We start from the raw sequence: 25,922 nt of genomic DNA on the forward strand, positions 1-25,922 counted from the left end.
AGAACATCTCAAATGCGTAATTCGCAAATCTTCTATCCATCCTTGTATCATCTAGTTGACACACGGAGGGACATAGTGTTTCTCCTTGATGGGTCAGATGACTCCAGAAATGGTCTCCCAGCTATTCGAGAGTTCGTCAGAAGAATGGTTGAAGAGTTGGACGTTGGCGAAGATAAGGTTCGAGTGGGCGTTATACTGTATAGTGATGATGCCTCAATTTACTTCAACCTAATAACTCACAGATCCAAAAAAGCTATTATCTATGCTGTAAGAAGTCTTCGACATAAAGGAGGGAAATCTCGCAATACTGGAGCTGCTTTACAGTTTGTGCAAGACCATGTTTTCACAACTTCATCTGGGAGTAGACACCTGGAGGGAGTTCCTCAGATTCTTTTTTTGCTCACTGGGGGAAAATCCAAAGATGATGTTTCCAGAGCTGCATTTGGACTAAAGCAAATCGGTGTTATGTCTTTTGCAATTGGAATGAAAAATGCTGGACAAGAGGAACTTCAAAAAATTGCCTTCTCCTCCAGATATGTTTTCAACTTGCCTTTCTTTGCTGAAATTTTGTCCATTCAGCCAGATTTAGTAGCATTTGTCCAGACAGAAATATCAGCTAAGCCTGCTACTGTTGTAGGTAAGAAACAAATGTAATATATAATTTAAATTTAAACTGACTCGCTGTTTCTGTTCTTGCTCATTTGGTCTTTCTTAATTTCAAATGTGATGAAACTGAATTATTTTCTGAAGAATGTCATTGATTCAGTTTCACATTTGTTAAATTCTCTTCACTGGCCAGACACATCTTACGTGTTACTTGCTTCTTGGTTGGCTGCCATCCTTTTTTTTTCTTGTACTCCAGAGAGCTTTTCTTTCTTTTCTTAAGCTCTCCCTTGAGCCAGTGATAATCACATCATTGACTGAAAATATGTTCTTTTGAACAAAAGAACTTGTTTGGCTTTAATCTATCTTTCATGCGTGAAAGATGAATATGCTACTTAGCTTGTAATTTCTCAATATCTTTCTTTGTTAGCCAGTTTTCCTACAAATTGTTGCATCTAACACATCGTTTAAAACAATAATTCTTTGAATTTCATTACCAGTTTTAGTATATTTGCCAACAACATAATGGCTAATTATTGCACTACAGTACATTTTGGCTTATGTTTATGTTTGACTGCTAAACGAGGTTTTCATATTCTTTCTCTGAATTAGAATCTCCTCAAAGAGACATAGTATTCCTTTTGGATGGATCGGATAATACACAAAGTGACTTCCCAGCAATAAGGAGTTTTGTGGAACAAATGGTAGAAACACTCACAGTTGATGAGAACAGAGATCGTATTTCTGTGGTTCAGTATAGCGGAGATCCACAGACACATTTCAATTTGAACACCTACATGGCAAAACAAGATGTTCTCGGTGCAATCCAACGTTTGAACCACAAAGGAGGCATATCCCTCAACACTGGGGTAGCTCTTGACTATGTAAGAAAAAATGCTTTTGCCGAGTCCTCAGGTAGTCGGCATCAACAAGGTGTCCCTCAGATATTGATTCTGCTGAGCGATGGAAGATCTCAAGATGATGTTGCAAGTGCTGCTGCTGCTCTAAAACAGGAAAAAATTGTTCCAGTCTGTGTGGGTACCAGTAATGCAAACATACTTGAGCTCCAAATGATTGCACATGACCCTTCCTATGCCTTCTCCATAACTCAATTTGATGATATTGAGAGAATGAATGATCAACTTGTGTCACTTCTAAAAAGGGTTCCTCGGCAGCAGCCAAGACAAAAATCACAAAGTCCTTTAGGTAAGGCTTTTTATTGATGTTTTCATGGTCTATCTGTCTTATAATGCTTAACTCTAACTTAGCATCATCATTTCTGTCAAGATCCTGCAGGTCAAAATGAACCCATTCAACGTGATATTGTGTTTTTACTGGATTCCTCTGATAAAATGCAGAAAACCTTCAATGCTGTTCTTGGCTTTGTTGGAAGAATCATGGAGACACTCAGTGTGGACAAAAACAAAGATCGTGTTTCAGTAGTGCAGTACAGCAGAGAACCTTCTGTTGATTTTCTCCTAAATACATACAACACAAAGCAAGATGTTGCTGACAGTTTGCGAAGGTTGAGGCATAAAGGAGGTGAACCCCTCAATACTGGTGCAGCCCTGCAGTATGTCAAGGATAATGTTTTAACAGCTTCCTCTGGAAGTAGGCACCAGCAAGGTGTCCCCCAGATTTTGATTCTTTTAATTGGTGGACGTTCCAGTGATGATGTCAGAAATGCTGCTGAAAACTTGAATGAAATGGGTGTAACAACTTTTGTGGTTGGAATAGATCATGCAGACACCCTTGAGATTCAGTCTATTGCACAAAAATCAGACCGTGCTTTCCATGCAGCAGATATCAATAATCTATCAGATATTGAACAACTAATCATTTCTACCATGAAGGAGATTAAAAACCCTGCCATCAAACCACCATCGCACGGTAAGGTTGTAATGGTTAGCTCTTACACTGGGCGCGCGACTTAATGGATTGTCAGATTGTTGCAGACATGAAATCCCTTATTTTCGGTGAACGATAGATGATGAACTCCTTCACACTCAAATCTTTTGCTTGACAGAATCCTTTGCTTGATTAGTTGTAATTGAAGCACAAGCTGTGTATGCAGGATAAATGCATATTTACAAGAACAATTTTATTTTTCAATGTCATCATCAACCAGTTTGTTCAAATTCCTCTTGATTACAGATCCCAACAGAAGAGACATTGTTTTTTTGCTTGATGGTTCTGATGATTCTCAGCAAAAATTCCCAGATATTATTGACTTTGTAAAGAGGATAACAAAGCATCTAAACGTTGATATAAACAAAGATCGCATGGCTGTGGTCCAGTACAGTGACACTGCAGAGATTAATTTTAACTTGAGTCGTTATTCAACAAAGAATGATATTCTTAAAGCAGTAAATGGTCTGAGACACAAAGGGGGTTATCCTCACAACATTGGAGCTGCTCTCCAGTACTTGAAGGAACATGTATATACCCCTATGTCTGGTAGTAGACGTCAGGAGGGAATTCCACAGATACTCATACTACTGATTGGTGGACGATCTGCAGATGACATAAGAACCCCAGCCAGAATGATGAAGCAAATTGGTGCCATTTCAGTTGTAATTGGGACATCTGATGCTGACACTCTAGAGCTACAGACAATAGCTCATGAACCCAAGTACGCGCTCCCAGTTGCTGAATATGGACAACTTCCTAGTGTTCAGGAAGATGTGTTGGCATTGATAAGAGAGGCTTTGCACCATGTAGAACAAATTGCTCCCACAGCAGGTCTCGGTAAGAATCAATGTTTTCATTATCTAGTAAAGAAGAGAGTTTGGAGGATTTTCAGAAACCGTCATTGTCACATTCTGTTTACATTTTTTTTTTTTTTGCAGATTCTAAGAAAAATGATGTAGTGTTTCTCATTGATGGATCATATGACTCACTGAATGGTTTTGAAGAAATACGAAGCTTTATTGAAAAAACTGTGGAAAGTTTAAATTTGGGCAATGATAGAGACCAAGTGGCTGTTGTTCAGTACAGTCGTGATGCCACTGTTAATTTTTACTTGAATTCTTATTCTTCCAAGAATGATGTGCTCAATTCCATAAGAACAATGAGACATAAATTTGGAAGACCACTGAACATTGGAAAAGCACTGGAGTTTGTCAGAGACAACGTCTTTTCTGCTTCAGTTGGAGGCAGACGTGCAGACTTGGTCCCTCAGTATCTGTATGTTTTTAGTGGTGGAAGATCTGGAGATGATGTCAGAGGACCAGCACAATCACTCAAAGACAATGGCATCAAAACCTTTAGTATTGGAACGGAGAATGCTGATACTTTGGAAATGCAAACTATCTCCTATACACCAGCACATTATTTTTATGTCACAAACTATAATAATCTACAAAGCTTAGATCCATCAGTGGAAGCCATGTTGAGGGGCACTAAAGAAACAACTGAATTTTCAACTATTGGTAAGAGTAACAACAATTTATAATAGCTTCCTTCTGGACATGATTGCATATCATGATTATCGTTTAGGTTATATGTAAGAGGTAAATGTTGTAAAATATTTCATAACCCATTTCAGATACATCTGTGACAGCAGAAACAGGATTCCAGAGTGCTGATATTGTTTTTCTTCTTGATGGATCTGATGATATGCAACCAAGTGAACAACAAGCTTTGGAATTTGTCAGAGAGTTTGTCAAGCAAATAGAAATTGGGCCAAGAAAAGCACAAGTTGCTTTAATCCAGTACAGCACAGAGCCCACAACTGAGTTTCTTCTAAACAAATACTTAATGAAAGATGATATCATTAATCATTTGGACAACATGAAACTGAAAGGAGGGTCCACTGTGAACATTGGTGTAGCCCTTGATTATGTGAAAAATAATGTCTTCACTGCTTCATCTGGAAGCAGAGCACTGCATGCAGTCCCACAGATACTGATACTCTTCAGTGGAAGAAATTCAAATGATGAAATCTTAGGTCCATTAGAAAGGCTCCGAAATGTGGGAATTGTTCTTTTTGGCATTGGTGTGAATAATGCTGATAGGTTTGAGATGGAACAATTAGCTCCTACAGCAATGTATTTTATAAAGAATACTTCTGACTTTCCTCATGTGAGAGAGCAGTTGCTGTCTGTCATATCCTCTCTCAAAAGTACTATCACACCTCATGTGGGTAAGTGAAAATAACATTTGATGATATGAAGTTTGATTAAACAAATATCTCATTTAATATTATTTAAATACAAACCTTGTAAACCTCATGCTGAAGTGTCTTCAACAGTAATTTGATGACTGTTGAATTGGTTAGAAACAACATTTAGACATTTACATGATTTTGAATTTTTTTAGGTTCAAGCTCCAGCATAAAACGAAATATTGTATTTCTCATTGATGGATCTGATGATGTCAGGATGAGTTTCAGTGCCATACGTGAATTTGTTGCCAAAATGGTTGCGAGCTTTGACCTGGACCAAAGAAAAGATAAAGTTGCAGTTGTGCAGTATAGCAACAATGCTGAACTTAACTTTAATCTGGATACTTACAAAACAAAAGCTGATGTCCTAAAGCACATTACAAGTCTTAAACCCAAAGGTGGAAGGCCACAGTATATTGGGGCAGGACTGCAATTTGTGAAGGATAATGTCTTTGTTCCAAATGCTGGAAGTCGACAAGATGAAGGAGTCAAACAAATACTTATTGTATTGGCTGGTGGAAGATCAAGAGATTCTCCAAGAGGACCAGCAAGTATGCTTAAAACAGCAGGTGTCACTACATTTGCAATTGGATCAAGAATGTCCAATTCAGCTGAGATGGAAATGATTTCATCAAACCCAAATTTCAAATACTCAGTCCCAGACTTTGTAAATCTGCCTCGAATTCAGGAAAGTTTGAAGAGTCACTTTACTAAAATGGCAGTTGAAGGGGAAACAATGGGAGGTAAGAATTTAAATGATTTGTCAAATTTAATACGTTAATTTTAATATGTAGATTTTATTCAAGTGAATTAGAGGTGAGTAAAAATTAATCAGCAACTGTATTTCTAATTAAAGAAGAAAAAAAGTATCATAGTAGGAAACAGTGTGAAAAGAAACCAAATGTGATTTGCTGTGTTCAGTTAGCTAGTGGATTGTCTTTTTTTTTTTTAAATAGTTGTGCTTGCGAAGAAAGAGTTTAATTTCAAGATGTTTCTCTTTAGCTGCAAAATATTTGATTGACCAAGTTAAACATATGGTAAATCTCATGTCTCTTAGTGGTCAGACAGCCAGCAGGAAGGGATGTGGTGTTTTTGCTGGATGGATCTGATGCTACTAGAAGTGGATTCCCAGCTATGAGAGACTTTGTCCAAAAACAAGTAGACACACTCAGTGTGGATGATGGCAAAGACCGTGTGTCGGTTGTTCAGTACAGCAGCGATCCAGCCGTCCAGTTCTATCTGAACACGTACACCACAAAAAGAGAGGTCCTTGACAGTGTCAGAGGTTTGAGGCACAAAGGCGGACGACCCCTCAACACTGGAGCAGCTCTCCGGTACTTGAGGGATAACGTCTTCACGGCCTCTGCCGGAAGCAGGCGGCCCTCAGGAGTTCCGCAGGTCCTAATATTGATCACTGGTGGAAGATCATTTGACAGTATTGATGAACCAGCCTCTGCTCTCAAACAGCTGGGTGTCTTGACCATTGCAATTGGAACCCGAGGCTCTGACCCCAGAGAACTTCAGACCATAACTGGCGAGCCCAGTCATGCTGTATCTGTGTCTGAGTTCACTGACCTTCCCAATGTTCAAGAACAGCTCTCTTCTGTAATGAGCACAGTGCCAATGAGGGTCACACCTTTGACCCCAACAGTAACTGGTAAGAACATGACCCATCTTCAAAGTCCAGTATCATTGTAGGAAACAGTGTGAAAAGAAATCATTTGGTTTTGCTGTGTTTAATCAGCCAGTGGATTGTTTTTCCTTTTTTTTTGTTCTGTTTTCGTTTTTGTTTTTTGTTTTTTTTATAAAATAGTTGTGGTTGTAAAGAAAGAGTTCACTTTTACCATGGTGCTTTTTAGCTGCAAAATATTTGATTGACCAAGTTAAACATATGGTAAATCTCATGTCTCTTAGTGGTCAGACAGCCAGCAGGAAGGGATGTGGTGTTTTTGCTGGATGGATCTGATGCTACTAGAAGTGGATTCCCAGCTATGAGAGACTTTGTCCAAAAACAAGTAGACACACTCAGTGTGGATGATGGCAAAGACCGTGTGTCGGTTGTTCAGTACAGCAGCGATCCAGCCGTCCAGTTCTATCTGAACACGTACACCACAAAAAGAGAGGTCCTTGACAGTGTCAGAGGTTTGAGGCACAAAGGCGGACGACCCCTCAACACTGGAGCAGCTCTCCGGTACTTGAGGGATAACGTCTTCACGGCCTCTGCCGGAAGCAGGCGGCCCTCAGGAGTTCCGCAGGTCCTAATATTGATCACTGGTGGAAGATCATTTGACAGTATTGATGAACCAGCCTCTGCTCTCAAACAGCTGGGTGTCTTGACCATTGCAATTGGAACCCGAGGCTCTGACCCCAGAGAACTTCAGACCATAACTGGCGAGCCCAGTTATGCTCTATCTGTGTCTGAACTTACTGACCTACCCAAAGTGCAACAGCAACTTGAGTCCTCTGTGGAAGCTGCAGTTTTTGAAGTCACCCCAGAATTACCAACCGTAATTGGTACGTTGTCAGACACATCCTGTTGCTTGCTCCAAAAGTTATTAATTTTAGCTACAGTGAGGAAAAGCAAATAAATGAATGTGATGTTTGTATAGGTTTTTTGTGCATTTCAAACCAGTTGGTAGCATGCTGTGGTCTTTCTAAAACAGAAGTAGGCCAGGCTAGTGTTGTTAAAATATTAGTGTGCCAGTGAAAGATAATCTCACAAGCTTTGTGAAAGGTTTTCATTTTTTTGTCCTACTGTCTTTTCTCAGCTTCACGTGACAGAAAAGATATTGTATTCCTTCTGGATGGTTCTGATGGCACAAGGAATGGCTTTCCTGCCATGTGTGATTTTGTAGAGAGAGTGGTGGAGAAAATCAATGTGGGAGAAAACAAAGACCATGTCTCTGTGGTCCAGTACAGCAGAGAACCAGAGGTCCATTTCTATCTGAACACATATACCACAAGGGAGGATGTGGTGGACTCGGTCAGAGGGCTTAGACACAGAGGAGGAAGACCCCTAAACACTGGGGCAGCTCTCCAATACGTCAGAGACAACGTCTTTACAAACTCCTCTGGAAGTAGACGCCTGCAGGGTGTCCCACAGATATTGATCTTACTAACTGGGGGAAGGTCTTTTGACAATGTAGATAGCCCAGCCTCAGCTCTCAAACAGCAGGGCATTTATGTGATTGGCATTGGAACTAGGACCTCAGATGCTAGAGAGCTGCAGAAAATATCATATGAGCCCAGTTATGCTCTGTCAGTGTCCGAGTTCACTGACCTTCCCAGTGTCCAAGAACAGCTCTCTTCTGTAATGAGCAAAGTGATAGTGAGGGCCACGCCCATGACACCAACAGTGACCGGTAAGAACGTGACTCCTTTGTAATCTCCAGTATCATAGTAGGAAACAGTGTGAAAAGAAACCAAATGTGATTTGCTGTGTTCAGTTAGCTAGTGGATTGTCTTTTTTTTTTTTTTTAAATAGTTGTGCTTGCGAAGAAAGAGTTCAATTTCAAGATGTTTCTCTTTAGCTGCAAAATATTTGATTGACCAAGTTAAACATATGGTAAATCTCATGTCTCTTAGTGGTCAGACAGCCAGCAGGAAGGGATGTGGTGTTTTTGCTGGATGGATCTGATGCTACTAGAAGTGGATTCCCAGCTATGAGAGACTTTGTCCAAAAACAAGTAGACACACTCAGTGTGGATGATGGCAAAGACCGTGTGTCGGTTGTTCAGTACAGCAGCGATCCAGCCGTCCAGTTCTATCTGAACACGTACACCACAAAAAGAGAGGTCCTTGACAGTGTCAGAGGTTTGAGGCACAAAGGCGGACGACCCCTCAACACTGGAGCAGCTCTCCGGTACTTGAGGGATAACGTCTTCACGGCCTCTGCCGGAAGCAGGCGGCCCTCAGGAGTTCCGCAGGTCCTAATATTGATCACTGGTGGAAGATCATTTGACAGTATTGATGAACCAGCCTCTGCTCTCAAACAGCTGGGTGTCTTGACCATTGCAATTGGAACCCGAGGCTCTGACCCCAGAGAACTTCAGACCATAACTGGCGAGCCCAGTCATGCTGTATCTGTGTCTGAGTTCACTGACCTTCCCAATGTTCAAGAACAGCTCTCTTCTGTAATGAGCACAGTGCCAATGAGGGTCACACCTTTGACCCCAACAGTAACTGGTAAGAACATGACCCATCTTCAAAGTCCAGTATCATTGTAGGAAACAGTGTGAAAAGAAATCATTTGGTTTTGCTGTGTTTAATCAGCCAGTGGATTGTTTTTCCTTTTTTTTTGTTCTGTTTTCGTTTTTGTTTTTTTTATAAAATAGTTGTGGTTGTAAAGAAAGAGTTCACTTTTACCATGGTGCTTTTTAGCTGCAAAATATTTGATTGACCAAGTTAAACATATGGTAAATCTCATGTCTCTTAGTGGTCAGACAGCCAGCAGGAAGGGATGTGGTGTTTTTGCTGGATGGATCTGATGCTACTAGAAGTGGATTCCCAGCTATGAGAGACTTTGTCCAAAAACAAGTAGACACACTCAGTGTGGATGATGGCAAAGACCGTGTGTCGGTTGTTCAGTACAGCAGCGATCCAGCCGTCCAGTTCTATCTGAACACGTACACCACAAAAAGAGAGGTCCTTGACAGTGTCAGAGGTTTGAGGCACAAAGGCGGACGACCCCTCAACACTGGAGCAGCTCTCCGGTACTTGAGGGATAACGTCTTCACGGCCTCTGCCGGAAGCAGGCGGCCCTCAGGAGTTCCGCAGGTCCTAATATTGATCACTGGTGGAAGATCATTTGACAGTATTGATGAACCAGCCTCTGCTCTCAAACAGCTGGGTGTCTTGACCATTGCAATTGGAACCCGAGGCTCTGACCCCAGAGAACTTCAGACCATAACTGGCGAGCCCAGTTATGCTCTATCTGTGTCTGAACTTACTGACCTACCCAAAGTGCAACAGCAACTTGAGTCCTCTGTGGAAGCTGCAGTTTTTGAAGTCACCCCAGAATTACCAACCGTAATTGGTACGTTGTCAGACACATCCTGTTGCTTGCTCCAAAAGTTATTAATTTTAGCTACAGTGAGGAAAAGCAAATAAATGAATGTGATGTGTGTATAGGTTTTTTGTGCATTTCAAACCAGTTGGTAGCATGCTGTGGTCTTTCTAAAACAGAAGTAGGCCAGGCTAGTGTTGTTAAAATATTAGTGTGCCAGTGAAAGATAATCTCACAAGCTTTGTGAAAGGTTTTCATTTTTTTGTCCTACTGTCTTTTCTCAGCTTCACGTGACAGAAAAGATATTGTATTCCTTCTGGATGGTTCTGATGGCACAAGGAATGGCTTTCCTGCCATGCGTGATTTTGTAGAGAGAGTGGTGGAGAAAATCAATGTGGGAGAAAACAAAGACCATGTCTCTGTGGTCCAGTACAGCAGAGAACCAGAGGTCCATTTCTATCTGAACACATATACCACAAGGGAGGATGTGGTGGACTCGGTCAGAGGGCTTAGACACAGAGGAGGAAGACCCCTAAACACTGGGGCAGCTCTCCAATACGTCAGAGACAACGTCTTTACAAACTCCTCTGGAAGTAGACGCCTGCAGGGTGTCCCACAGATATTGATCTTACTAACTGGGGGAAGGTCTTTTGACAATGTAGATAGCCCAGCCTCAGCTCTCAAACAGCAGGGCATTTATGTGATTGGCATTGGAACTAGGACCTCAGATGCTAGAGAGCTGCAGAAAATATCATATGAGCCCAGTTATGCTCTGTCAGTGTCCGAGTTCACTGACCTTCCCAGTGTCCAAGAACAGCTCTCTTCTGTAATGAGCAAAGTGATAGTGAGGGCCACGCCCATGACACCAACAGTGACCGGTAAGAACGTGACTCCTTTGTAATCTCCAGTATCATAGTAGGAAACAGTGTGAAAAGAAACCAAATGTGATTTGCTGTGTTCAGTTAGCTAGTGGATTGTCTTTTTTTTTTTTTTAAATAGTTGTGCTTGCGAAGAAAGAGTTCAATTTCAAGATGTTTCTCTTTAGCTGCAAAATATTTGATTGACCAAGTTAAACATATGGTAAATCTCATGTCTCTTAGTGGTCAGACAGCCAGCAGGAAGGGATGTGGTGTTTTTGCTGGATGGATCTGATGCTACTAGAAGTGGATTCCCAGCTATGAGAGACTTTGTCCAAAAACAAGTAGACACACTCAGTGTGGATGATGGCAAAGACCGTGTGTCGGTTGTTCAGTACAGCAGCGATCCAGCCGTCCAGTTCTATCTGAACACGTACACCACAAAAAGAGAGGTCCTTGACAGTGTCAGAGGTTTGAGGCACAAAGGCGGACGACCCCTCAACACTGGAGCAGCTCTCCGGTACTTGAGGGATAACGTCTTCACGGCCTCTGCCGGAAGCAGGCGGCCCTCGGGAGTTCCGCAGGTCCTAATATTGATCACTGGTGGAAGATCATTTGACAGTATTGATGAACCAGCCTCTGCTCTCAAACAGCTGGGTGTCTTGACCATTGCAATTGGAACCCGAGGCTCTGACCCCAGAGAACTTCAGACCATAACTGGCGAGCCCAGTCATGCTGTATCTGTGTCTGAGTTCACTGACCTTCCCAATGTTCAAGAACAGCTCTCTTCTGTAATGAGCACAGTGCCAATGAGGGTCACACCTTTGACCCCAACAGTAACTGGTAAGAACATGACCCATCTTCAAAGTCCAGTATCATTGTAGGAAACAGTGTGAAAAGAAATCATTTGGTTTTGCTGTGTTTAATCAGCCAGTGGATTGTTTTTCCTTTTTTTTTGTTCTGTTTTCGTTTTTGTTTTTTTTATAAAATAGTTGTGGTTGTAAAGAAAGAGTTCACTTTTACCATGGTGCTTTTTAGCTGCAAAATATTTGATTGACCAAGTTAAACATATGGTAAATCTCATGTCTCTTAGTGGTCAGACAGCCAGCAGGAAGGGATGTGGTGTTTTTGCTGGATGGATCTGATGCTACTAGAAGTGGATTCCCAGCTATGAGAGACTTTGTCCAAAAACAAGTAGACACACTCAGTGTGGATGATGGCAAAGACCGTGTGTCGGTTGTTCAGTACAGCAGCGATCCAGCCGTCCAGTTCTATCTGAACACGTACACCACAAAAAGAGAGGTCCTTGACAGTGTCAGAGGTTTGAGGCACAAAGGCGGACGACCCCTCAACACTGGAGCAGCTCTCCGGTACTTGAGGGATAACGTCTTCACGGCCTCTGCCGGAAGCAGGCGGCCCTCAGGAGTTCCGCAGGTCCTAATATTGATCACTGGTGGAAGATCATTTGACAGTATTGATGAACCAGCCTCTGCTCTCAAACAGCTGGGTGTCTTGACCATTGCAATTGGAACCCGAGGCTCTGACCCCAGAGAACTTCAGACCATAACTGGCGAGCCCAGTTATGCTCTATCTGTGTCTGAACTTACTGACCTACCCAAAGTGCAACAGCAACTTGAGTCCTCTGTGGAAGCTGCAGTTTTTGAAGTCACCCCAGAATTACCAACCGTAATTGGTACGTTGTCAGACACATCCTGTTGCTTGCTCCAAAAGTTATTAATTTTAGCTACAGTGAGGAAAAGCAAATAAATGAATGTGATGTGTGTATAGGTTTTTTGTGCATTTCAAACCAGTTGGTAGCATGCTGTGGTCTTTCTAAAACAGAAGTAGGCCAGGCTAGTGTTGTTAAAATATTAGTGTGCCAGTGAAAGATAATCTCACAAGCTTTGTGAAAGGTTTTCATTTTTTTGTCCTACTGTCTTTTCTCAGCTTCACGTGACAGAAAAGATATTGTATTCCTTCTGGATGGTTCTGATGGCACAAGGAATGGCTTTCCTGCCATGCGTGATTTTGTAGAGAGAGTGGTGGAGAAAATCAATGTGGGAGAAAACAAAGACCATGTCTCTGTGGTCCAGTACAGCAGAGAACCAGAGGTCCATTTCTATCTGAACACATATACCACAAGGGAGGATGTGGTGGACTCGGTCAGAGGGCTTAGACACAGAGGAGGAAGACCCCTAAACACTGGGGCAGCTCTCCAATACGTCAGAGACAACGTCTTTACAAACTCCTCTGGAAGTAGACGCCTGCAGGGTGTCCCACAGATATTGATCTTACTAACTGGGGGAAGGTCTTTTGACAATGTAGATAGCCCAGCCTCAGCTCTCAAACAGCAGGGCATTTATGTGATTGGCATTGGAACTAGGACCTCAGATGCTAGAGAGCTGCAGAAAATATCATATGAGCCCAGTTATGCTCTGTCAGTGTCCGAGTTCACTGACCTTCCCAGTGTCCAAGAACAGCTCTCTTCTGTAATGAGCAAAGTGATAGTGAGGGCCACGCCCATGACACCAACAGTGACCGGTAAGAACGTGACTCCTTTGTAATCTCCAGTATCATAGTAGGAAACAGTGTGAAAAGAAACCAAATGTGATTTGCTGTGTTCAGTTAGCTAGTGGATTGTCTTTTTTTTTTTTTTTAAATAGTTGTGCTTGCGAAGAAAGAGTTCAATTTCAAGATGTTTCTCTTTAGCTGCAAAATATTTGATTGACCAAGTTAAACATATGGTAAATCTCATGTCTCTTAGTGGTCAGACAGCCAGCAGGAAGGGATGTGGTGTTTTTGCTGGATGGATCTGATGCTACTAGAAGTGGATTCCCAGCTATGAGAGACTTTGTCCAAAAACAAGTAGACACACTCAGTGTGGATGATGGCAAAGACCGTGTGTCGGTTGTTCAGTACAGCAGCGATCCAGCCGTCCAGTTCTATCTGAACACGTACACCACAAAAAGAGAGGTCCTTGACAGTGTCAGAGGTTTGAGGCACAAAGGCGGACGACCCCTCAACACTGGAGCAGCTCTCCGGTACTTGAGGGATAACGTCTTCACGGCCTCTGCCGGAAGCAGGCGGCCCTCGGGAGTTCCGCAGGTCCTAATATTGATCACTGGTGGAAGATCATTTGACAGTATTGATGAACCAGCCTCTGCTCTCAAACAGCTGGGTGTCTTGACCATTGCAATTGGAACCCGAGGCTCTGACCCCAGAGAACTTCAGACCATAACTGGCGAGCCCAGTCATGCTGTATCTGTGTCTGAGTTCACTGACCTTCCCAATGTTCAAGAACAGCTCTCTTCTGTAATGAGCACAGTGCCAATGAGGGTCACACCTTTGACCCCAACAGTAACTGGTAAGAACATGACCCATCTTCAAAGTCCAGTATCATTGTAGGAAACAGTGTGAAAAGAAATCATTTGGTTTTGCTGTGTTTAATCAGCCAGTGGATTGTTTTTCCTTTTTTTTTGTTCTGTTTTCGTTTTTGTTTTTTTTTATAAAATAGTTGTGGTTGTAAAGAAAGAGTTCACTTTTACCATGGTGCTTTTTAGCTGCAAAATATTTGATTGACCAAGTTAAACATATGGTAAATCTCATGTCTCTTAGTGGTCAGACAGCCAGCAGGAAGGGATGTGGTGTTTTTGCTGGATGGATCTGATGCTACTAGAAGTGGATTCCCAGCTATGAGAGACTTTGTCCAAAAACAAGTAGACACACTCAGTGTGGATGATGGCAAAGACCGTGTGTCGGTTGTTCAGTACAGCAGCGATCCAGCCGTCCAGTTCTATCTGAACACGTACACCACAAAAAGAGAGGTCCTTGACAGTGTCAGAGGTTTGAGGCACAAAGGCGGACGACCCCTCAACACTGGAGCAGCTCTCCGGTACTTGAGGGATAACGTCTTCACGGCCTCTGCCGGAAGCAGGCGGCCCTCAGGAGTTCCGCAGGTCCTAATATTGATCACTGGTGGAAGATCATTTGACAGTATTGATGAACCAGCCTCTGCTCTCAAACAGCTGGGTGTCTTGACCATTGCAATTGGAACCCGAGGCTCTGACCCCAGAGAACTTCAGACCATAACTGGCGAGCCCAGTTATGCTCTATCTGTGTCTGAACTTACTGACCTACCCAAAGTGCAACAGCAACTTGAGTCCTCTGTGGAAGCTGCAGTTTTTGAAGTCACCCCAGAATTACCAACCGTAATTGGTACGTTGTCAGACACATCCTGTTGCTTGCTCCAAAAGTTATTAATTTTAGCTACAGTGAGGAAAAGCAAATAAATGAATGTGATGTGTGTATAGGTTTTTTGTGCATTTCAAACCAGTTGGTAGCATGCTGTGGTCTTTCTAAAACAGAAGTAGGCCAGGCTAGTGTTGTTAAAATATTAGTGTGCCAGTGAAAGATAATCTCACAAGCTTTGTGAAAGGTTTTCATTTTTTTGTCCTACTGTCTTTTCTCAGCTTCACGTGACAGAAAAGATATTGTATTCCTTCTGGATGGTTCTGATGGCACAAGGAATGGCTTTCCTGCCATGCGTGATTTTGTAGAGAGAGTGGTGGAGAAAATCAATGTGGGAGAAAACAAAGACCATGTCTCTGTGGTCCAGTACAGCAGAGAACCAGAGGTCCATTTCTATCTGAACACATATACCACAAGGGAGGATGTGGTGGACTCGGTCAGAGGGCTTAGACACAGAGGAGGAAGACCCCTAAACACTGGGGCAGCTCTCCAATACGTCAGAGACAACGTCTTTACAAACTCCTCTGGAAGTAGACGCCTGCAGGGTGTCCCACAGATATTGATCTTACTAACTGGGGGAAGGTCTTTTGACAATGTAGATAGCCCAGCCTCAGCTCTCAAACAGCAGGGCATTTATGTGATTGGCATTGGAACTAGGACCTCAGATGCTAGAGAGCTGCAGAAAATATCATATGAGCCCAGTTATGCTCTGTCAGTGTCCGAGTTCACTGACCTTCCCAGTGTCCAAGAACAGCTCTCTTCTGTAATGAGCAAAGTGATAGTGAGGGCCACGCCCATGACACCAACAGTGACCGGTAAGAACGTGACTCCTTTGTAATCTCCAGTATCATAGTAGGAAACAGTGTGAAAAGAAACCAAATGTGATTTGCTGTGTTCAGTTAGCTAGTGGATTGTCTTTTTTTTTTTTTTAAATAGTTGTGCTTGCGAAGAAAGAGTTCAATTTCAAGATGTTTCTCTTTAGCTGCAAAATATTTGATTGACCAAGTTAAACATATGGTAAATCTCATGTCTCTTAGTGGTCAGACAGCCAGCAGGAAGGGATGTGGTGTTTTTGCTGGATGGATCTGATGCTACTAGAAGTGGATTCCCAGCTATGAGAGACTTTGTCCAAAAACAAGTAGACACACTCAGTGTGGATGATGGCAAAGACCGTGTGTCGGTTGTTCAGTACAGCAGCGATCCAGCCGTCCAGTTCTATCTGAACACGTACACCACAAAAAGAGAGGTCCTTGACAGTGTCAGAGGTTTGAGGCACAAAGGCGGACGACCCCTCAACACTGGAGCAGCTCTCCGGTACTTGAGGGATAACGTCTTCACGGCCTCTGCCGGAAGCAGGCGGCCCTCAGGAGTTCCGCAGGTCCTAATATTGATCACTGGTGGAAGATCATTTGACAGTATTGATGAACCAGCCTCTGCTCTCAAACAGCTGGGTGTCTTGACCATTGCAATTGGAACCCGAGGCTCTGACCCCAGAGAACTTCAGACCATAACTGGCGAGCCCAGTCATGCTGTATCTGTGTCTGAGTTCACTGACCTTCCCAATGTTCAAGAACAGCTCTCTTCTGTAATGAGCACAGTGCCAATGAGGGTCACACCTTTGACCCCAACAGTAACTGGTAAGAACATGACCCATCTTCAAAGTCCAGTATCATTGTAGGAAACAGTGTGAAAAGAAATCATTTGGTTTTGCTGTGTTTAATCAGCCAGTGGATTGTTTTTCCTTTTTTTTTGTTCTGTTTTCGTTTTTGTTTTTTTTATAAAATAGTTGTGGTTGTAAAGAAAGAGTTCACTTTTACCATGGTGCTTTTTAGCTGCAAAATATTTGATTGACCAAGTTAAACATATGGTAAATCTCATGTCTCTTAGTGGTCAGACAGCCAGCAGGAAGGGATGTGGTGTTTTTGCTGGATGGATCTGATGCTACTAGAAGTGGATTCCCAGCTATGAGAGACTTTGTCCAAAAACAAGTAGACACACTCAGTGTGGATGATGGCAAAGACCGTGTGTCGGTTGTTCAGTACAGCAGCGATCCAGCCGTCCAGTTCTATCTGAACACGTACACCACAAAAAGAGAGGTCCTTGACAGTGTCAGAGGTTTGAGGCACAAAGGCGGACGACCCCTCAACACTGGAGCAGCTCTCCGGTACTTGAGGGATAACGTCTTCACGGCCTCTGCCGGAAGCAGGCGGCCCTCAGGAGTTCCGCAGGTCCTAATATTGATCACTGGTGGAAGATCATTTGACAGTATTGATGAACCAGCCTCTGCTCTCAAACAGCTGGGTGTCTTGACCATTGCAATTGGAACCCGAGGCTCTGACCCCAGAGAACTTCAGACCATAACTGGCGAGCCCAGTTATGCTCTATCTGTGTCTGAACTTACTGACCTACCCAAAGTGCAACAGCAACTTGAGTCCTCTGTGGAAGCTGCAGTTTTTGAAGTCACCCCAGAATTACCAACCGTAATTGGTACGTTGTCAGACACATCCTGTTGCTTGCTCCAAAAGTTATTAATTTTAGCTACAGTGAGGAAAAGCAAATAAATGAATGTGATGTGTGTATAGGTTTTTTGTGCATTTCAAACCAGTTGGTAGCATGCTGTGGTCTTTCTAAAACAGAAGTAGGCCAGGCTAGTGTTGTTAAAATATTAGTGTGCCAGTGAAAGATAATCTCACAAGCTTTGTGAAAGGTTTTCATTTTTTTGTCCTACTGTCTTTTCTCAGCTTCACGTGACAGAAAAGATATTGTATTCCTTCTGGATGGTTCTGATGGCACAAGGAATGGCTTTCCTGCCATGCGTGATTTTGTAGAGAGAGTGGTGGAGAAAATCAATGTGGGAGAAAACAAAGACCATGTCTCTGTGGTCCAGTACAGCAGAGAACCAGAGGTCCATTTCTATCTGAACACATATACCACAAGGGAGGATGTGGTGGACTCGGTCAGAGGGCTTAGACACAGAGGAGGAAGACCCCTAAACACTGGGGCAGCTCTCCAATACGTCAGAGACAACGTCTTTACAAACTCCTCTGGAAGTAGACGCCTGCAGGGTGTCCCACAGATATTGATCTTACTAACTGGGGGAAGGTCTTTTGACAATGTAGATAGCCCAGCCTCAGCTCTCAAACAGCAGGGCATTTATGTGATTGGCATTGGAACTAGGACCTCAGATGCTAGAGAGCTGCAGAAAATATCATATGAGCCCAGTTATGCTCTGTCAGTGTCCGAGTTCACTGACCTTCCCAGTGTCCAAGAACAGCTCTCTTCTGTAATGAGCAAAGTGATAGTGAGGGCCACGCCCATGACACCAACAGTGACCGGTAAGAACGTGACTCCTTTGTAATCTCCAGTATCATGGTAGGAAACAGTGTGAAAAGAAACCAAATGTGATTTGCTGTGTTCAGTTAGCTAGTGGATTGTCTTTTTTTTTTTACAAAATAGTTGTGCTTGCGAAGAAAGAGTTCAATTTCAAGATGTTTCTCTTTAGCTGCAAAATATTTGATTGACCAAGTTAAACATATGGTAAATCTCATGTCTCTTAGTGGTCAGACAGCCAGCAGGAAGGGATGTGGTGTTTTTGCTGGATGGATCTGATGCTACTAGAAGTGGATTCCCAGCTATGAGAGACTTTGTCCAAAAACAAGTAGACACACTCAGTGTGGATGATGGCAAAGACCGTGTGTCGGTTGTTCAGTACAGCAGCGATCCAGCCGTCCAGTTCTATCTGAACACGTACACCACAAAAAGAGAGGTCCTTGACAGTGTCAGAGGTTTGAGGCACAAAGGCGGACGACCCCTCAACACTGGAGCAGCTCTCCGGTACTTGAGGGATAACGTCTTCACGGCCTCTGCCGGAAGCAGGCGGCCCTCAGGAGTTCCGCAGGTCCTAATATTGATCACTGGTGGAAGATCATTTGACAGTATTGATGAACCAGCCTCTGCTCTCAAACAGCTGGGTGTCTTGACCATTGCAATTGGAACCCGAGGCTCTGACCCCAGAGAACTTCAGACCATAACTGGCGAGCCCAGTCATGCTGTATCTGTGTCTGAGTTCACTGACCTTCCCAATGTTCAAGAACAGCTCTCTTCTGTAATGAGCACAGTGCCAATGAGGGTCACACCTTTGACCCCAACAGTAACTGGTAAGAACATGACCCATCTTCAAAGTCCAGTATCATTGTAGGAAACAGTGTGAAAAGAAATCATTTGGTTTTGCTGTGTTTAATCAGCCAGTGGATTGTTTTTCCTTTTTTTTTGTTCTGTTTTCGTTTTTGTTTTTTTTTATAAAATAGTTGTGGTTGTAAAGAAAGAGTTCACTTTTACCATGGTGCTTTTTAGCTGCAAAATATTTGATTGACCAAGTTAAACATATGGTAAATCTCATGTCTCTTAGTGGTCAGACAGCCAGCAGGAAGGGATGTGGTGTTTTTGCTGGATGGATCTGATGCTACTAGAAGTGGATTCCCAGCTATGAGAGACTTTGTCCAAAAACAAGTAGACACACTCAGTGTGGATGATGGCAAAGACCGTGTGTCGGTTGTTCAGTACAGCAGCGATCCAGCCGTCCAGTTCTATCTGAACACGTACACCACAAAAAGAGAGGTCCTTGACAGTGTCAGAGGTTTGAGGCACAAAGGCGGACGACCCCTCAACACTGGAGCAGCTCTCCGGTACTTGAGGGATAACGTCTTCACGGCCTCTGCCGGAAGCAGGCGGCCCTCAGGAGTTCCGCAGGTCCTAATATTGATCACTGGTGGAAGATCATTTGACAGTATTGATGAACCAGCCTCTGCTCTCAAACAGCTGGGTGTCTTGACCATTGCAATTGGAACCCGAGGCTCTGACCCCAGAGAACTTCAGACCATAACTGGCGAGCCCAGTTATGCTCTATCTGTGTCTGAACTTACTGACCTACCCAAAGTGCAACAGCAACTTGAGTCCTCTGTGGAAGCTGCAGTTTTTGAAGTCACCCCAGAATTACCAACCGTAATTGGTACGTTGTCAGACACATCCTGTTGCTTGCTCCAAAAGTTATTAATTTTAGCTACAGTGAGGAAAAGCAAATAAATGAATGTGATGTGTGTATAGGTTTTTTGTGCATTTCAAACCAGTTGGTAGCATGCTGTGGTCTTTCTAAAACAGAAGTAGGCCAGGCTAGTGTTGTTAAAATATTAGTGTGCCAGTGAAAGATAATCTCACAAGCTTTGTGAAAGGTTTTCATTTTTTTGTCCTACTGTCTTTTCTCAGCTTCACGTGACAGAAAAGATATTGTATTCCTTCTGGATGGTTCTGATGGCACAAGGAATGGCTTTCCTGCCATGCGTGATTTTGTAGAGAGAGTGGTGGAGAAAATCAATGTGGGAGAAAACAAAGACCATGTCTCTGTGGTCCAGTACAGCAGAGAACCAGAGGTCCATTTCTATCTGAACACATATACCACAAGGGAGGATGTGGTGGACTCGGTCAGAGGGCTTAGACACAGAGGAGGAAGACCCCTAAACACTGGGGCAGCTCTCCAATACGTCAGAGACAACGTCTTTACAAACTCCTCTGGAAGTAGACGCCTGCAGGGTGTCCCACAGATATTGATCTTACTAACTGGGGGAAGGTCTTTTGACAATGTAGATAGCCCAGCCTCAGCTCTCAAACAGCAGGGCATTTATGTGATTGGCATTGGAACTAGGACCTCAGATGCTAGAGAGCTGCAGAAAATATCATATGAGCCCAGTTATGCTCTGTCAGTGTCCGAGTTCACTGACCTTCCCAGTGTCCAAGAACAGCTCTCTTCTGTAATGAGCAAAGTGATAGTGAGGGCCACGCCCATGACACCAACAGTGACCGGTAAGAACGTGACTCCTTTGTAATCTCCAGTATCATAGTAGGAAACAGTGTGAAAAGAAACCAAATGTGATTTGCTGTGTTCAGTTAGCTAGTGGATCTTTTTTTTTTTACAAAATAGTTGTGCTTGCGAAGAAAGAGTTCAATTTCAAGATGTTTCTCTTTAGCTGCAAAATATTTGATTGACCAAGTTAAACATATGGTAAATCTCATGTCTCTTAGTGGTCAGACAGCCAGCAGGAAGGGATGTGGTGTTTTTGCTGGATGGATCTGATGCTACTAGAAGTGGATTCCCAGCTATGAGAGACTTTGTCCAAAAACAAGTAGACACACTCAGTGTGGATGATGGCAAAGACCGTGTGTCGGTTGTTCAGTACAGCAGCGATCCAGCCGTCCAGTTCTATCTGAACACGTACACCACAAAAAGAGAGGTCCTTGACAGTGTCAGAGGTTTGAGGCACAAAGGCGGACGACCCCTCAACACTGGAGCAGCTCTCCGGTACTTGAGGGATAACGTCTTCACGGCCTCTGCCGGAAGCAGGCGGCCCTCAGGAGTTCCGCAGGTCCTAATATTGATCACTGGTGGAAGATCATTTGACAGTATTGATGAACCAGCCTCTGCTCTCAAACAGCTGGGTGTCTTGACCATTGCAATTGGAACCCGAGGCTCTGACCCCAGAGAACTTCAGACCATAACTGGCGAGCCCAGTCATGCTGTATCTGTGTCTGAGTTCACTGACCTTCCCAATGTTCAAGAACAGCTCTCTTCTGTAATGAGCACAGTGCCAATGAGGGTCACACCTTTGACCCCAACAGTAACTGGTAAGAACATGACCCATCTTCAAAGTCCAGTATCATTGTAGGAAACAGTGTGAAAAGAAATCATTTGGTTTTGCTGTGTTTAATCAGCCAGTGGATTGTTTTTCCTTTTTTTTTGTTCTGTTTTCGTTTGTTTTTTTTTATAAAATAGTTGTGGTTGTAAAGAAAGAGTTCACTTTTACCATGGTGCTTTTTAGCTGCAAAATATTTGATTGACCAAGTTAAACATATGGTAAATCTCATGTCTCTTAGTGGTCAGACAGCCAGCAGGAAGGGATGTGGTGTTTTTGCTGGATGGATCTGATGCTACTAGAAGTGGATTCCCAGCTATGAGAGACTTTGTCCAAAAACAAGTAGACACACTCAGTGTGGATGATGGCAAAGACCGTGTGTCGGTTGTTCAGTACAGCAGCGATCCAGCCGTCCAGTTCTATCTGAACACGTACACCACAAAAAGAGAGGTCCTTGACAGTGTCAGAGGTTTGAGGCACAAAGGCGGACGACCCCTCAACACTGGAGCAGCTCTCCGGTACTTGAGGGATAACGTCTTCACGGCCTCTGCCGGAAGCAGGCGGCCCTCAGGAGTTCCGCAGGTCCTAATATTGATCACTGGTGGAAGATCATTTGACAGTATTGATGAACCAGCCTCTGCTCTCAAACAGCTGGGTGTCTTGACCATTGCAATTGGAACCCGAGGCTCTGACCCCAGAGAACTTCAGACCATAACTGGCGAGCCCAGTTATGCTCTATCTGTGTCTGAACTTACTGACCTACCCAAAGTGCAACAGCAACTTGAGTCCTCTGTGGAAGCTGCAGTTTTTGAAGTCACCCCAGAATTACCAACCGTAATTGGTACGTTGTCAGACACATCCTGTTGCTTGCTCCAAAAGTTATTAATTTTAGCTACAGTGAGGAAAAGCAAATAAATGAATGTGATGTGTGTATAGGTTTTTTGTGCATTTCAAACCAGTTGGTAGCATGCTGTGGTCTTTCTAAAACAGAAGTAGGCCAGGCTAGTGTTGTTAAAATATTAGTGTGCCAGTGAAAGATAATCTCACAAGCTTTGTGAAAGGTTTTCATTTTTTTGTCCTACTGTCTTTTCTCAGCTTCACGTGACAGAAAAGATATTGTATTCCTTCTGGATGGTTCTGATGGCACAAGGAATGGCTTTCCTGCCATGCGTGATTTTGTAGAGAGAGTGGTGGAGAAAATCAATGTGGGAGAAAACAAAGACCATGTCTCTGTGGTCCAGTACAGCAGAGAACCAGAGGTCCATTTCTATCTGAACACATATACCACAAGGGAGGATGTGGTGGACTCGGTCAGAGGGCTTAGACACAGAGGAGGAAGACCCCTAAACACTGGGGCAGCTCTCCAATACGTCAGAGACAACGTCTTTACAAACTCCTCTGGAAGTAGACGCCTGCAGGGTGTCCCACAGATATTGATCTTACTAACTGGGGGAAGGTCTTTTGACAATGTAGATAGCCCAGCCTCAGCTCTCAAACAGCAGGGCATTTATGTGATTGGCATTGGAACTAGGACCTCAGATGCTAGAGAGCTGCAGAAAATATCATATGAGCCCAGTTATGCTCTGTCAGTGTCCGAGTTCACTGACCTTCCCAGTGTCCAAGAACAGCTCTCTTCTGTAATGAGCAAAGTGATAGTGAGGGCCACGCCCATGACACCAACAGTGACCGGTAAGAACGTGACTCCTTTGTAATCTCCAGTATCATAGTAGGAAACAGTGTGAAAAGAAACCAAATGTGATTTGCTGTGTTCAGTTAGCTAGTGGATTGTCTTTTTTTTTTTTTTAAATAGTTGTGCTTGCGAAGAAAGAGTTCAATTTCAAGATGTTTCTCTTTAGCTGCAAAATATTTGATTGACCAAGTTAAACATATGGTAAATCTCATGTCTCTTAGTGGTCAGACAGCCAGCAGGAAGGGATGTGGTGTTTTTGCTGGATGGATCTGATGCTACTAGAAGTGGATTCCCAGCTATGAGAGACTTTGTCCAAAAACAAGTAGACACACTCAGTGTGGATGATGGCAAAGACCGTGTGTCGGTTGTTCAGTACAGCAGCGATCCAGCCGTCCAGTTCTATCTGAACACGTACACCACAAAAAGAGAGGTCCTTGACAGTGTCAGAGGTTTGAGGCACAAAGGCGGACGACCCCTCAACACTGGAGCAGCTCTCCGGTACTTGAGGGATAACGTCTTCACGGCCTCTGCCGGAAGCAGGCGGCCCTCAGGAGTTCCGCAGGTCCTAATATTGATCACTGGTGGAAGATCATTTGACAGTATTGATGAACCAGCCTCTGCTCTCAAACAGCTGGGTGTCTTGACCATTGCAATTGGAACCCGAGGCTCTGACCCCAGAGAACTTCAGACCATAACTGGCGAGCCCAGTCATGCTGTATCTGTGTCTGAGTTCACTGACCTTCCCAATGTTCAAGAACAGCTCTCTTCTGTAATGAGCACAGTGCCAATGAGGGTCACACCTTTGACCCCAACAGTAACTGGTAAGAACATGACCCATCTTCAAAGTCCAGTATCATTGTAGGAAACAGTGTGAAAAGAAATCATTTGGTTTTGCTGTGTTTAATCAGCCAGTGGATTGTTTTTCCTTTTTTTTTGTTCTGTTTTCGTTTTTGTTTTTTTTATAAAATAGTTGTGGTTGTAAAGAAAGAGTTCACTTTTACCATGGTGCTTTTTAGCTGCAAAATATTTGATTGACCAAGTTAAACATATGGTAAATCTCATGTCTCTTAGTGGTCAGACAGCCAGCAGGAAGGGATGTGGTGTTTTTGCTGGATGGATCTGATGCTACTAGAAGTGGATTCCCAGCTATGAGAGACTTTGTCCAAAAACAAGTAGACACACTCAGTGTGGATGATGGCAAAGACCGTGTGTCGGTTGTTCAGTACAGCAGCGATCCAGCCGTCCAGTTCTATCTGAACACGTACACCACAAAAAGAGAGGTCCTTGACAGTGTCAGAGGTTTGAGGCACAAAGGCGGACGACCCCTCAACACTGGAGCAGCTCTCCGGTACTTGAGGGATAACGTCTTCACGGCCTCTGCCGGAAGCAGGCGGCCCTCAGGAGTTCCGCAGGTCCTAATATTGATCACTGGTGGAAGATCATTTGACAGTATTGATGAACCAGCCTCTGCTCTCAAACAGCTGGGTGTCTTGACCATTGCAATTGGAACCCGAGGCTCTGACCCCAGAGAACTTCAGACCATAACTGGCGAGCCCAGTTATGCTCTATCTGTGTCTGAACTTACTGACCTACCCAAAGTGCAACAGCAACTTGAGTCCTCTGTGGAAGCTGCAGTTTTTGAAGTCACCCCAGAATTACCAACCGTAATTGGTACGTTGTCAGACACATCCTGTTGCTTGCTCCAAAAGTTATTAATTTTAGCTACAGTGAGGAAAAGCAAATAAATGAATGTGATGTGTGTATAGGTTTTTTGTGCATTTCAAACCAGTTGGTAGCATGCTGTGGTCTTTCTAAAACAGAAGTAGGCCAGGCTAGTGTTGTTAAAATATTAGTGTGCCAGTGAAAGATAATCTCACAAGCTTTGTGAAAGGTTTTCATTTTTTTGTCCTACTGTCTTTTCTCAGCTTCACGTGACAGAAAAGATATTGTATTCCTTCTGGATGGTTCTGATGGCACAAGGAATGGCTTTCCTGCCATGCGTGATTTTGTAGAGAGAGTGGTGGAGAAAATCAATGTGGGAGAAAACAAAGACCATGTCTCTGTGGTCCAGTACAGCAGAGAACCAGAGGTCCATTTCTATCTGAACACATATACCACAAGGGAGGATGTGGTGGACTCGGTCAGAGGGCTTAGACACAGAGGAGGAAGACCCCTAAACACTGGGGCAGCTCTCCAATACGTCAGAGACAACGTCTTTACAAACTCCTCTGGAAGTAGACGCCTGCAGGGTGTCCCACAGATATTGATCTTACTAACTGGGGGAAGGTCTTTTGACAATGTAGATAGCCCAGCCTCAGCTCTCAAACAGCAGGGCATTTATGTGATTGGCATTGGAACTAGGACCTCAGATGCTAGAGAGCTGCAGAAAATATCATATGAGCCCAGTTATGCTCTGTCAGTGTCCGAGTTCACTGACCTTCCCAGTGTCCAAGAACAGCTCTCTTCTGTAATGAGCAAAGTGATAGTGAGGGCCACGCCCATGACACCAACAGTGACCGGTAAGAACGTGACTCCTTTGTAATCTCCAGTATCATGGTAGGAAACAGTGTGAAAAGAAACCAAATGTGATTTGCTGTGTTCAGTTAGCTAGTGGATTGTCTTTTTTTTTTTTTTAAATAGTTGTGCTTGCGAAGAAAGAGTTCAATTTCAA

General features: G+C 43.5%; 4 protein-coding genes across 4 annotated transcripts in view; all 4 read left to right on the top strand.

The window, feature by feature from the left end:
- LOC308409588 (collagen alpha-3(VI) chain-like) overlaps positions 1-25,922 on the top strand; it is a 112,630-nt gene that overhangs the window by 16,934 nt on the left and 69,774 nt on the right.
- Positions 5,903-15,716, top strand: LOC308409856 (collagen alpha-3(VI) chain-like; the record flags this gene model as incomplete). Its single annotated transcript, XM_080902857.1, has 12 exons — positions 5,903-6,425; positions 6,683-7,282; positions 7,537-8,130; positions 8,354-8,953; positions 9,204-9,803; positions 10,058-10,651; positions 10,874-11,473; positions 11,724-12,323; positions 12,578-13,171; positions 13,395-13,994; positions 14,246-14,845; positions 15,100-15,716. The coding sequence occupies 12 exons, from the start codon at positions 5,903-5,905 to the stop codon at positions 15,714-15,716; spliced, it is 7,122 nt and encodes a 2,373-aa protein (XP_080758983.1).
- On the top strand, positions 15,993-23,273 carry LOC308409857 (collagen alpha-3(VI) chain-like; the record flags this gene model as incomplete). Its single annotated transcript, XM_080902858.1, has 9 exons — positions 15,993-16,515; positions 16,766-17,365; positions 17,620-18,213; positions 18,436-19,035; positions 19,287-19,886; positions 20,141-20,734; positions 20,954-21,553; positions 21,803-22,402; positions 22,657-23,273. The coding sequence occupies 9 exons, from the start codon at positions 15,993-15,995 to the stop codon at positions 23,271-23,273; spliced, it is 5,328 nt and encodes a 1,775-aa protein (XP_080758984.1).
- Positions 23,550-25,793, top strand: LOC308409858 (collagen alpha-3(VI) chain-like; the record flags this gene model as incomplete). The annotated part of the gene is made up of 3 exons (XM_080902859.1): positions 23,550-24,072; positions 24,323-24,922; positions 25,177-25,793. 3 exons carry the CDS (start codon positions 23,550-23,552, stop codon positions 25,791-25,793), a joined length of 1,740 nt encoding a protein of 579 aa, XP_080758985.1.

The sequence above is a fragment of the Rhamphochromis sp. 'chilingali' genome, assembly GCF_963969265.1.
Source record: "Rhamphochromis sp. 'chilingali' genome assembly, chromosome: 14".
NCBI lineage: Eukaryota > Metazoa > Chordata > Actinopteri > Cichliformes > Cichlidae > Rhamphochromis > Rhamphochromis sp. 'chilingali'.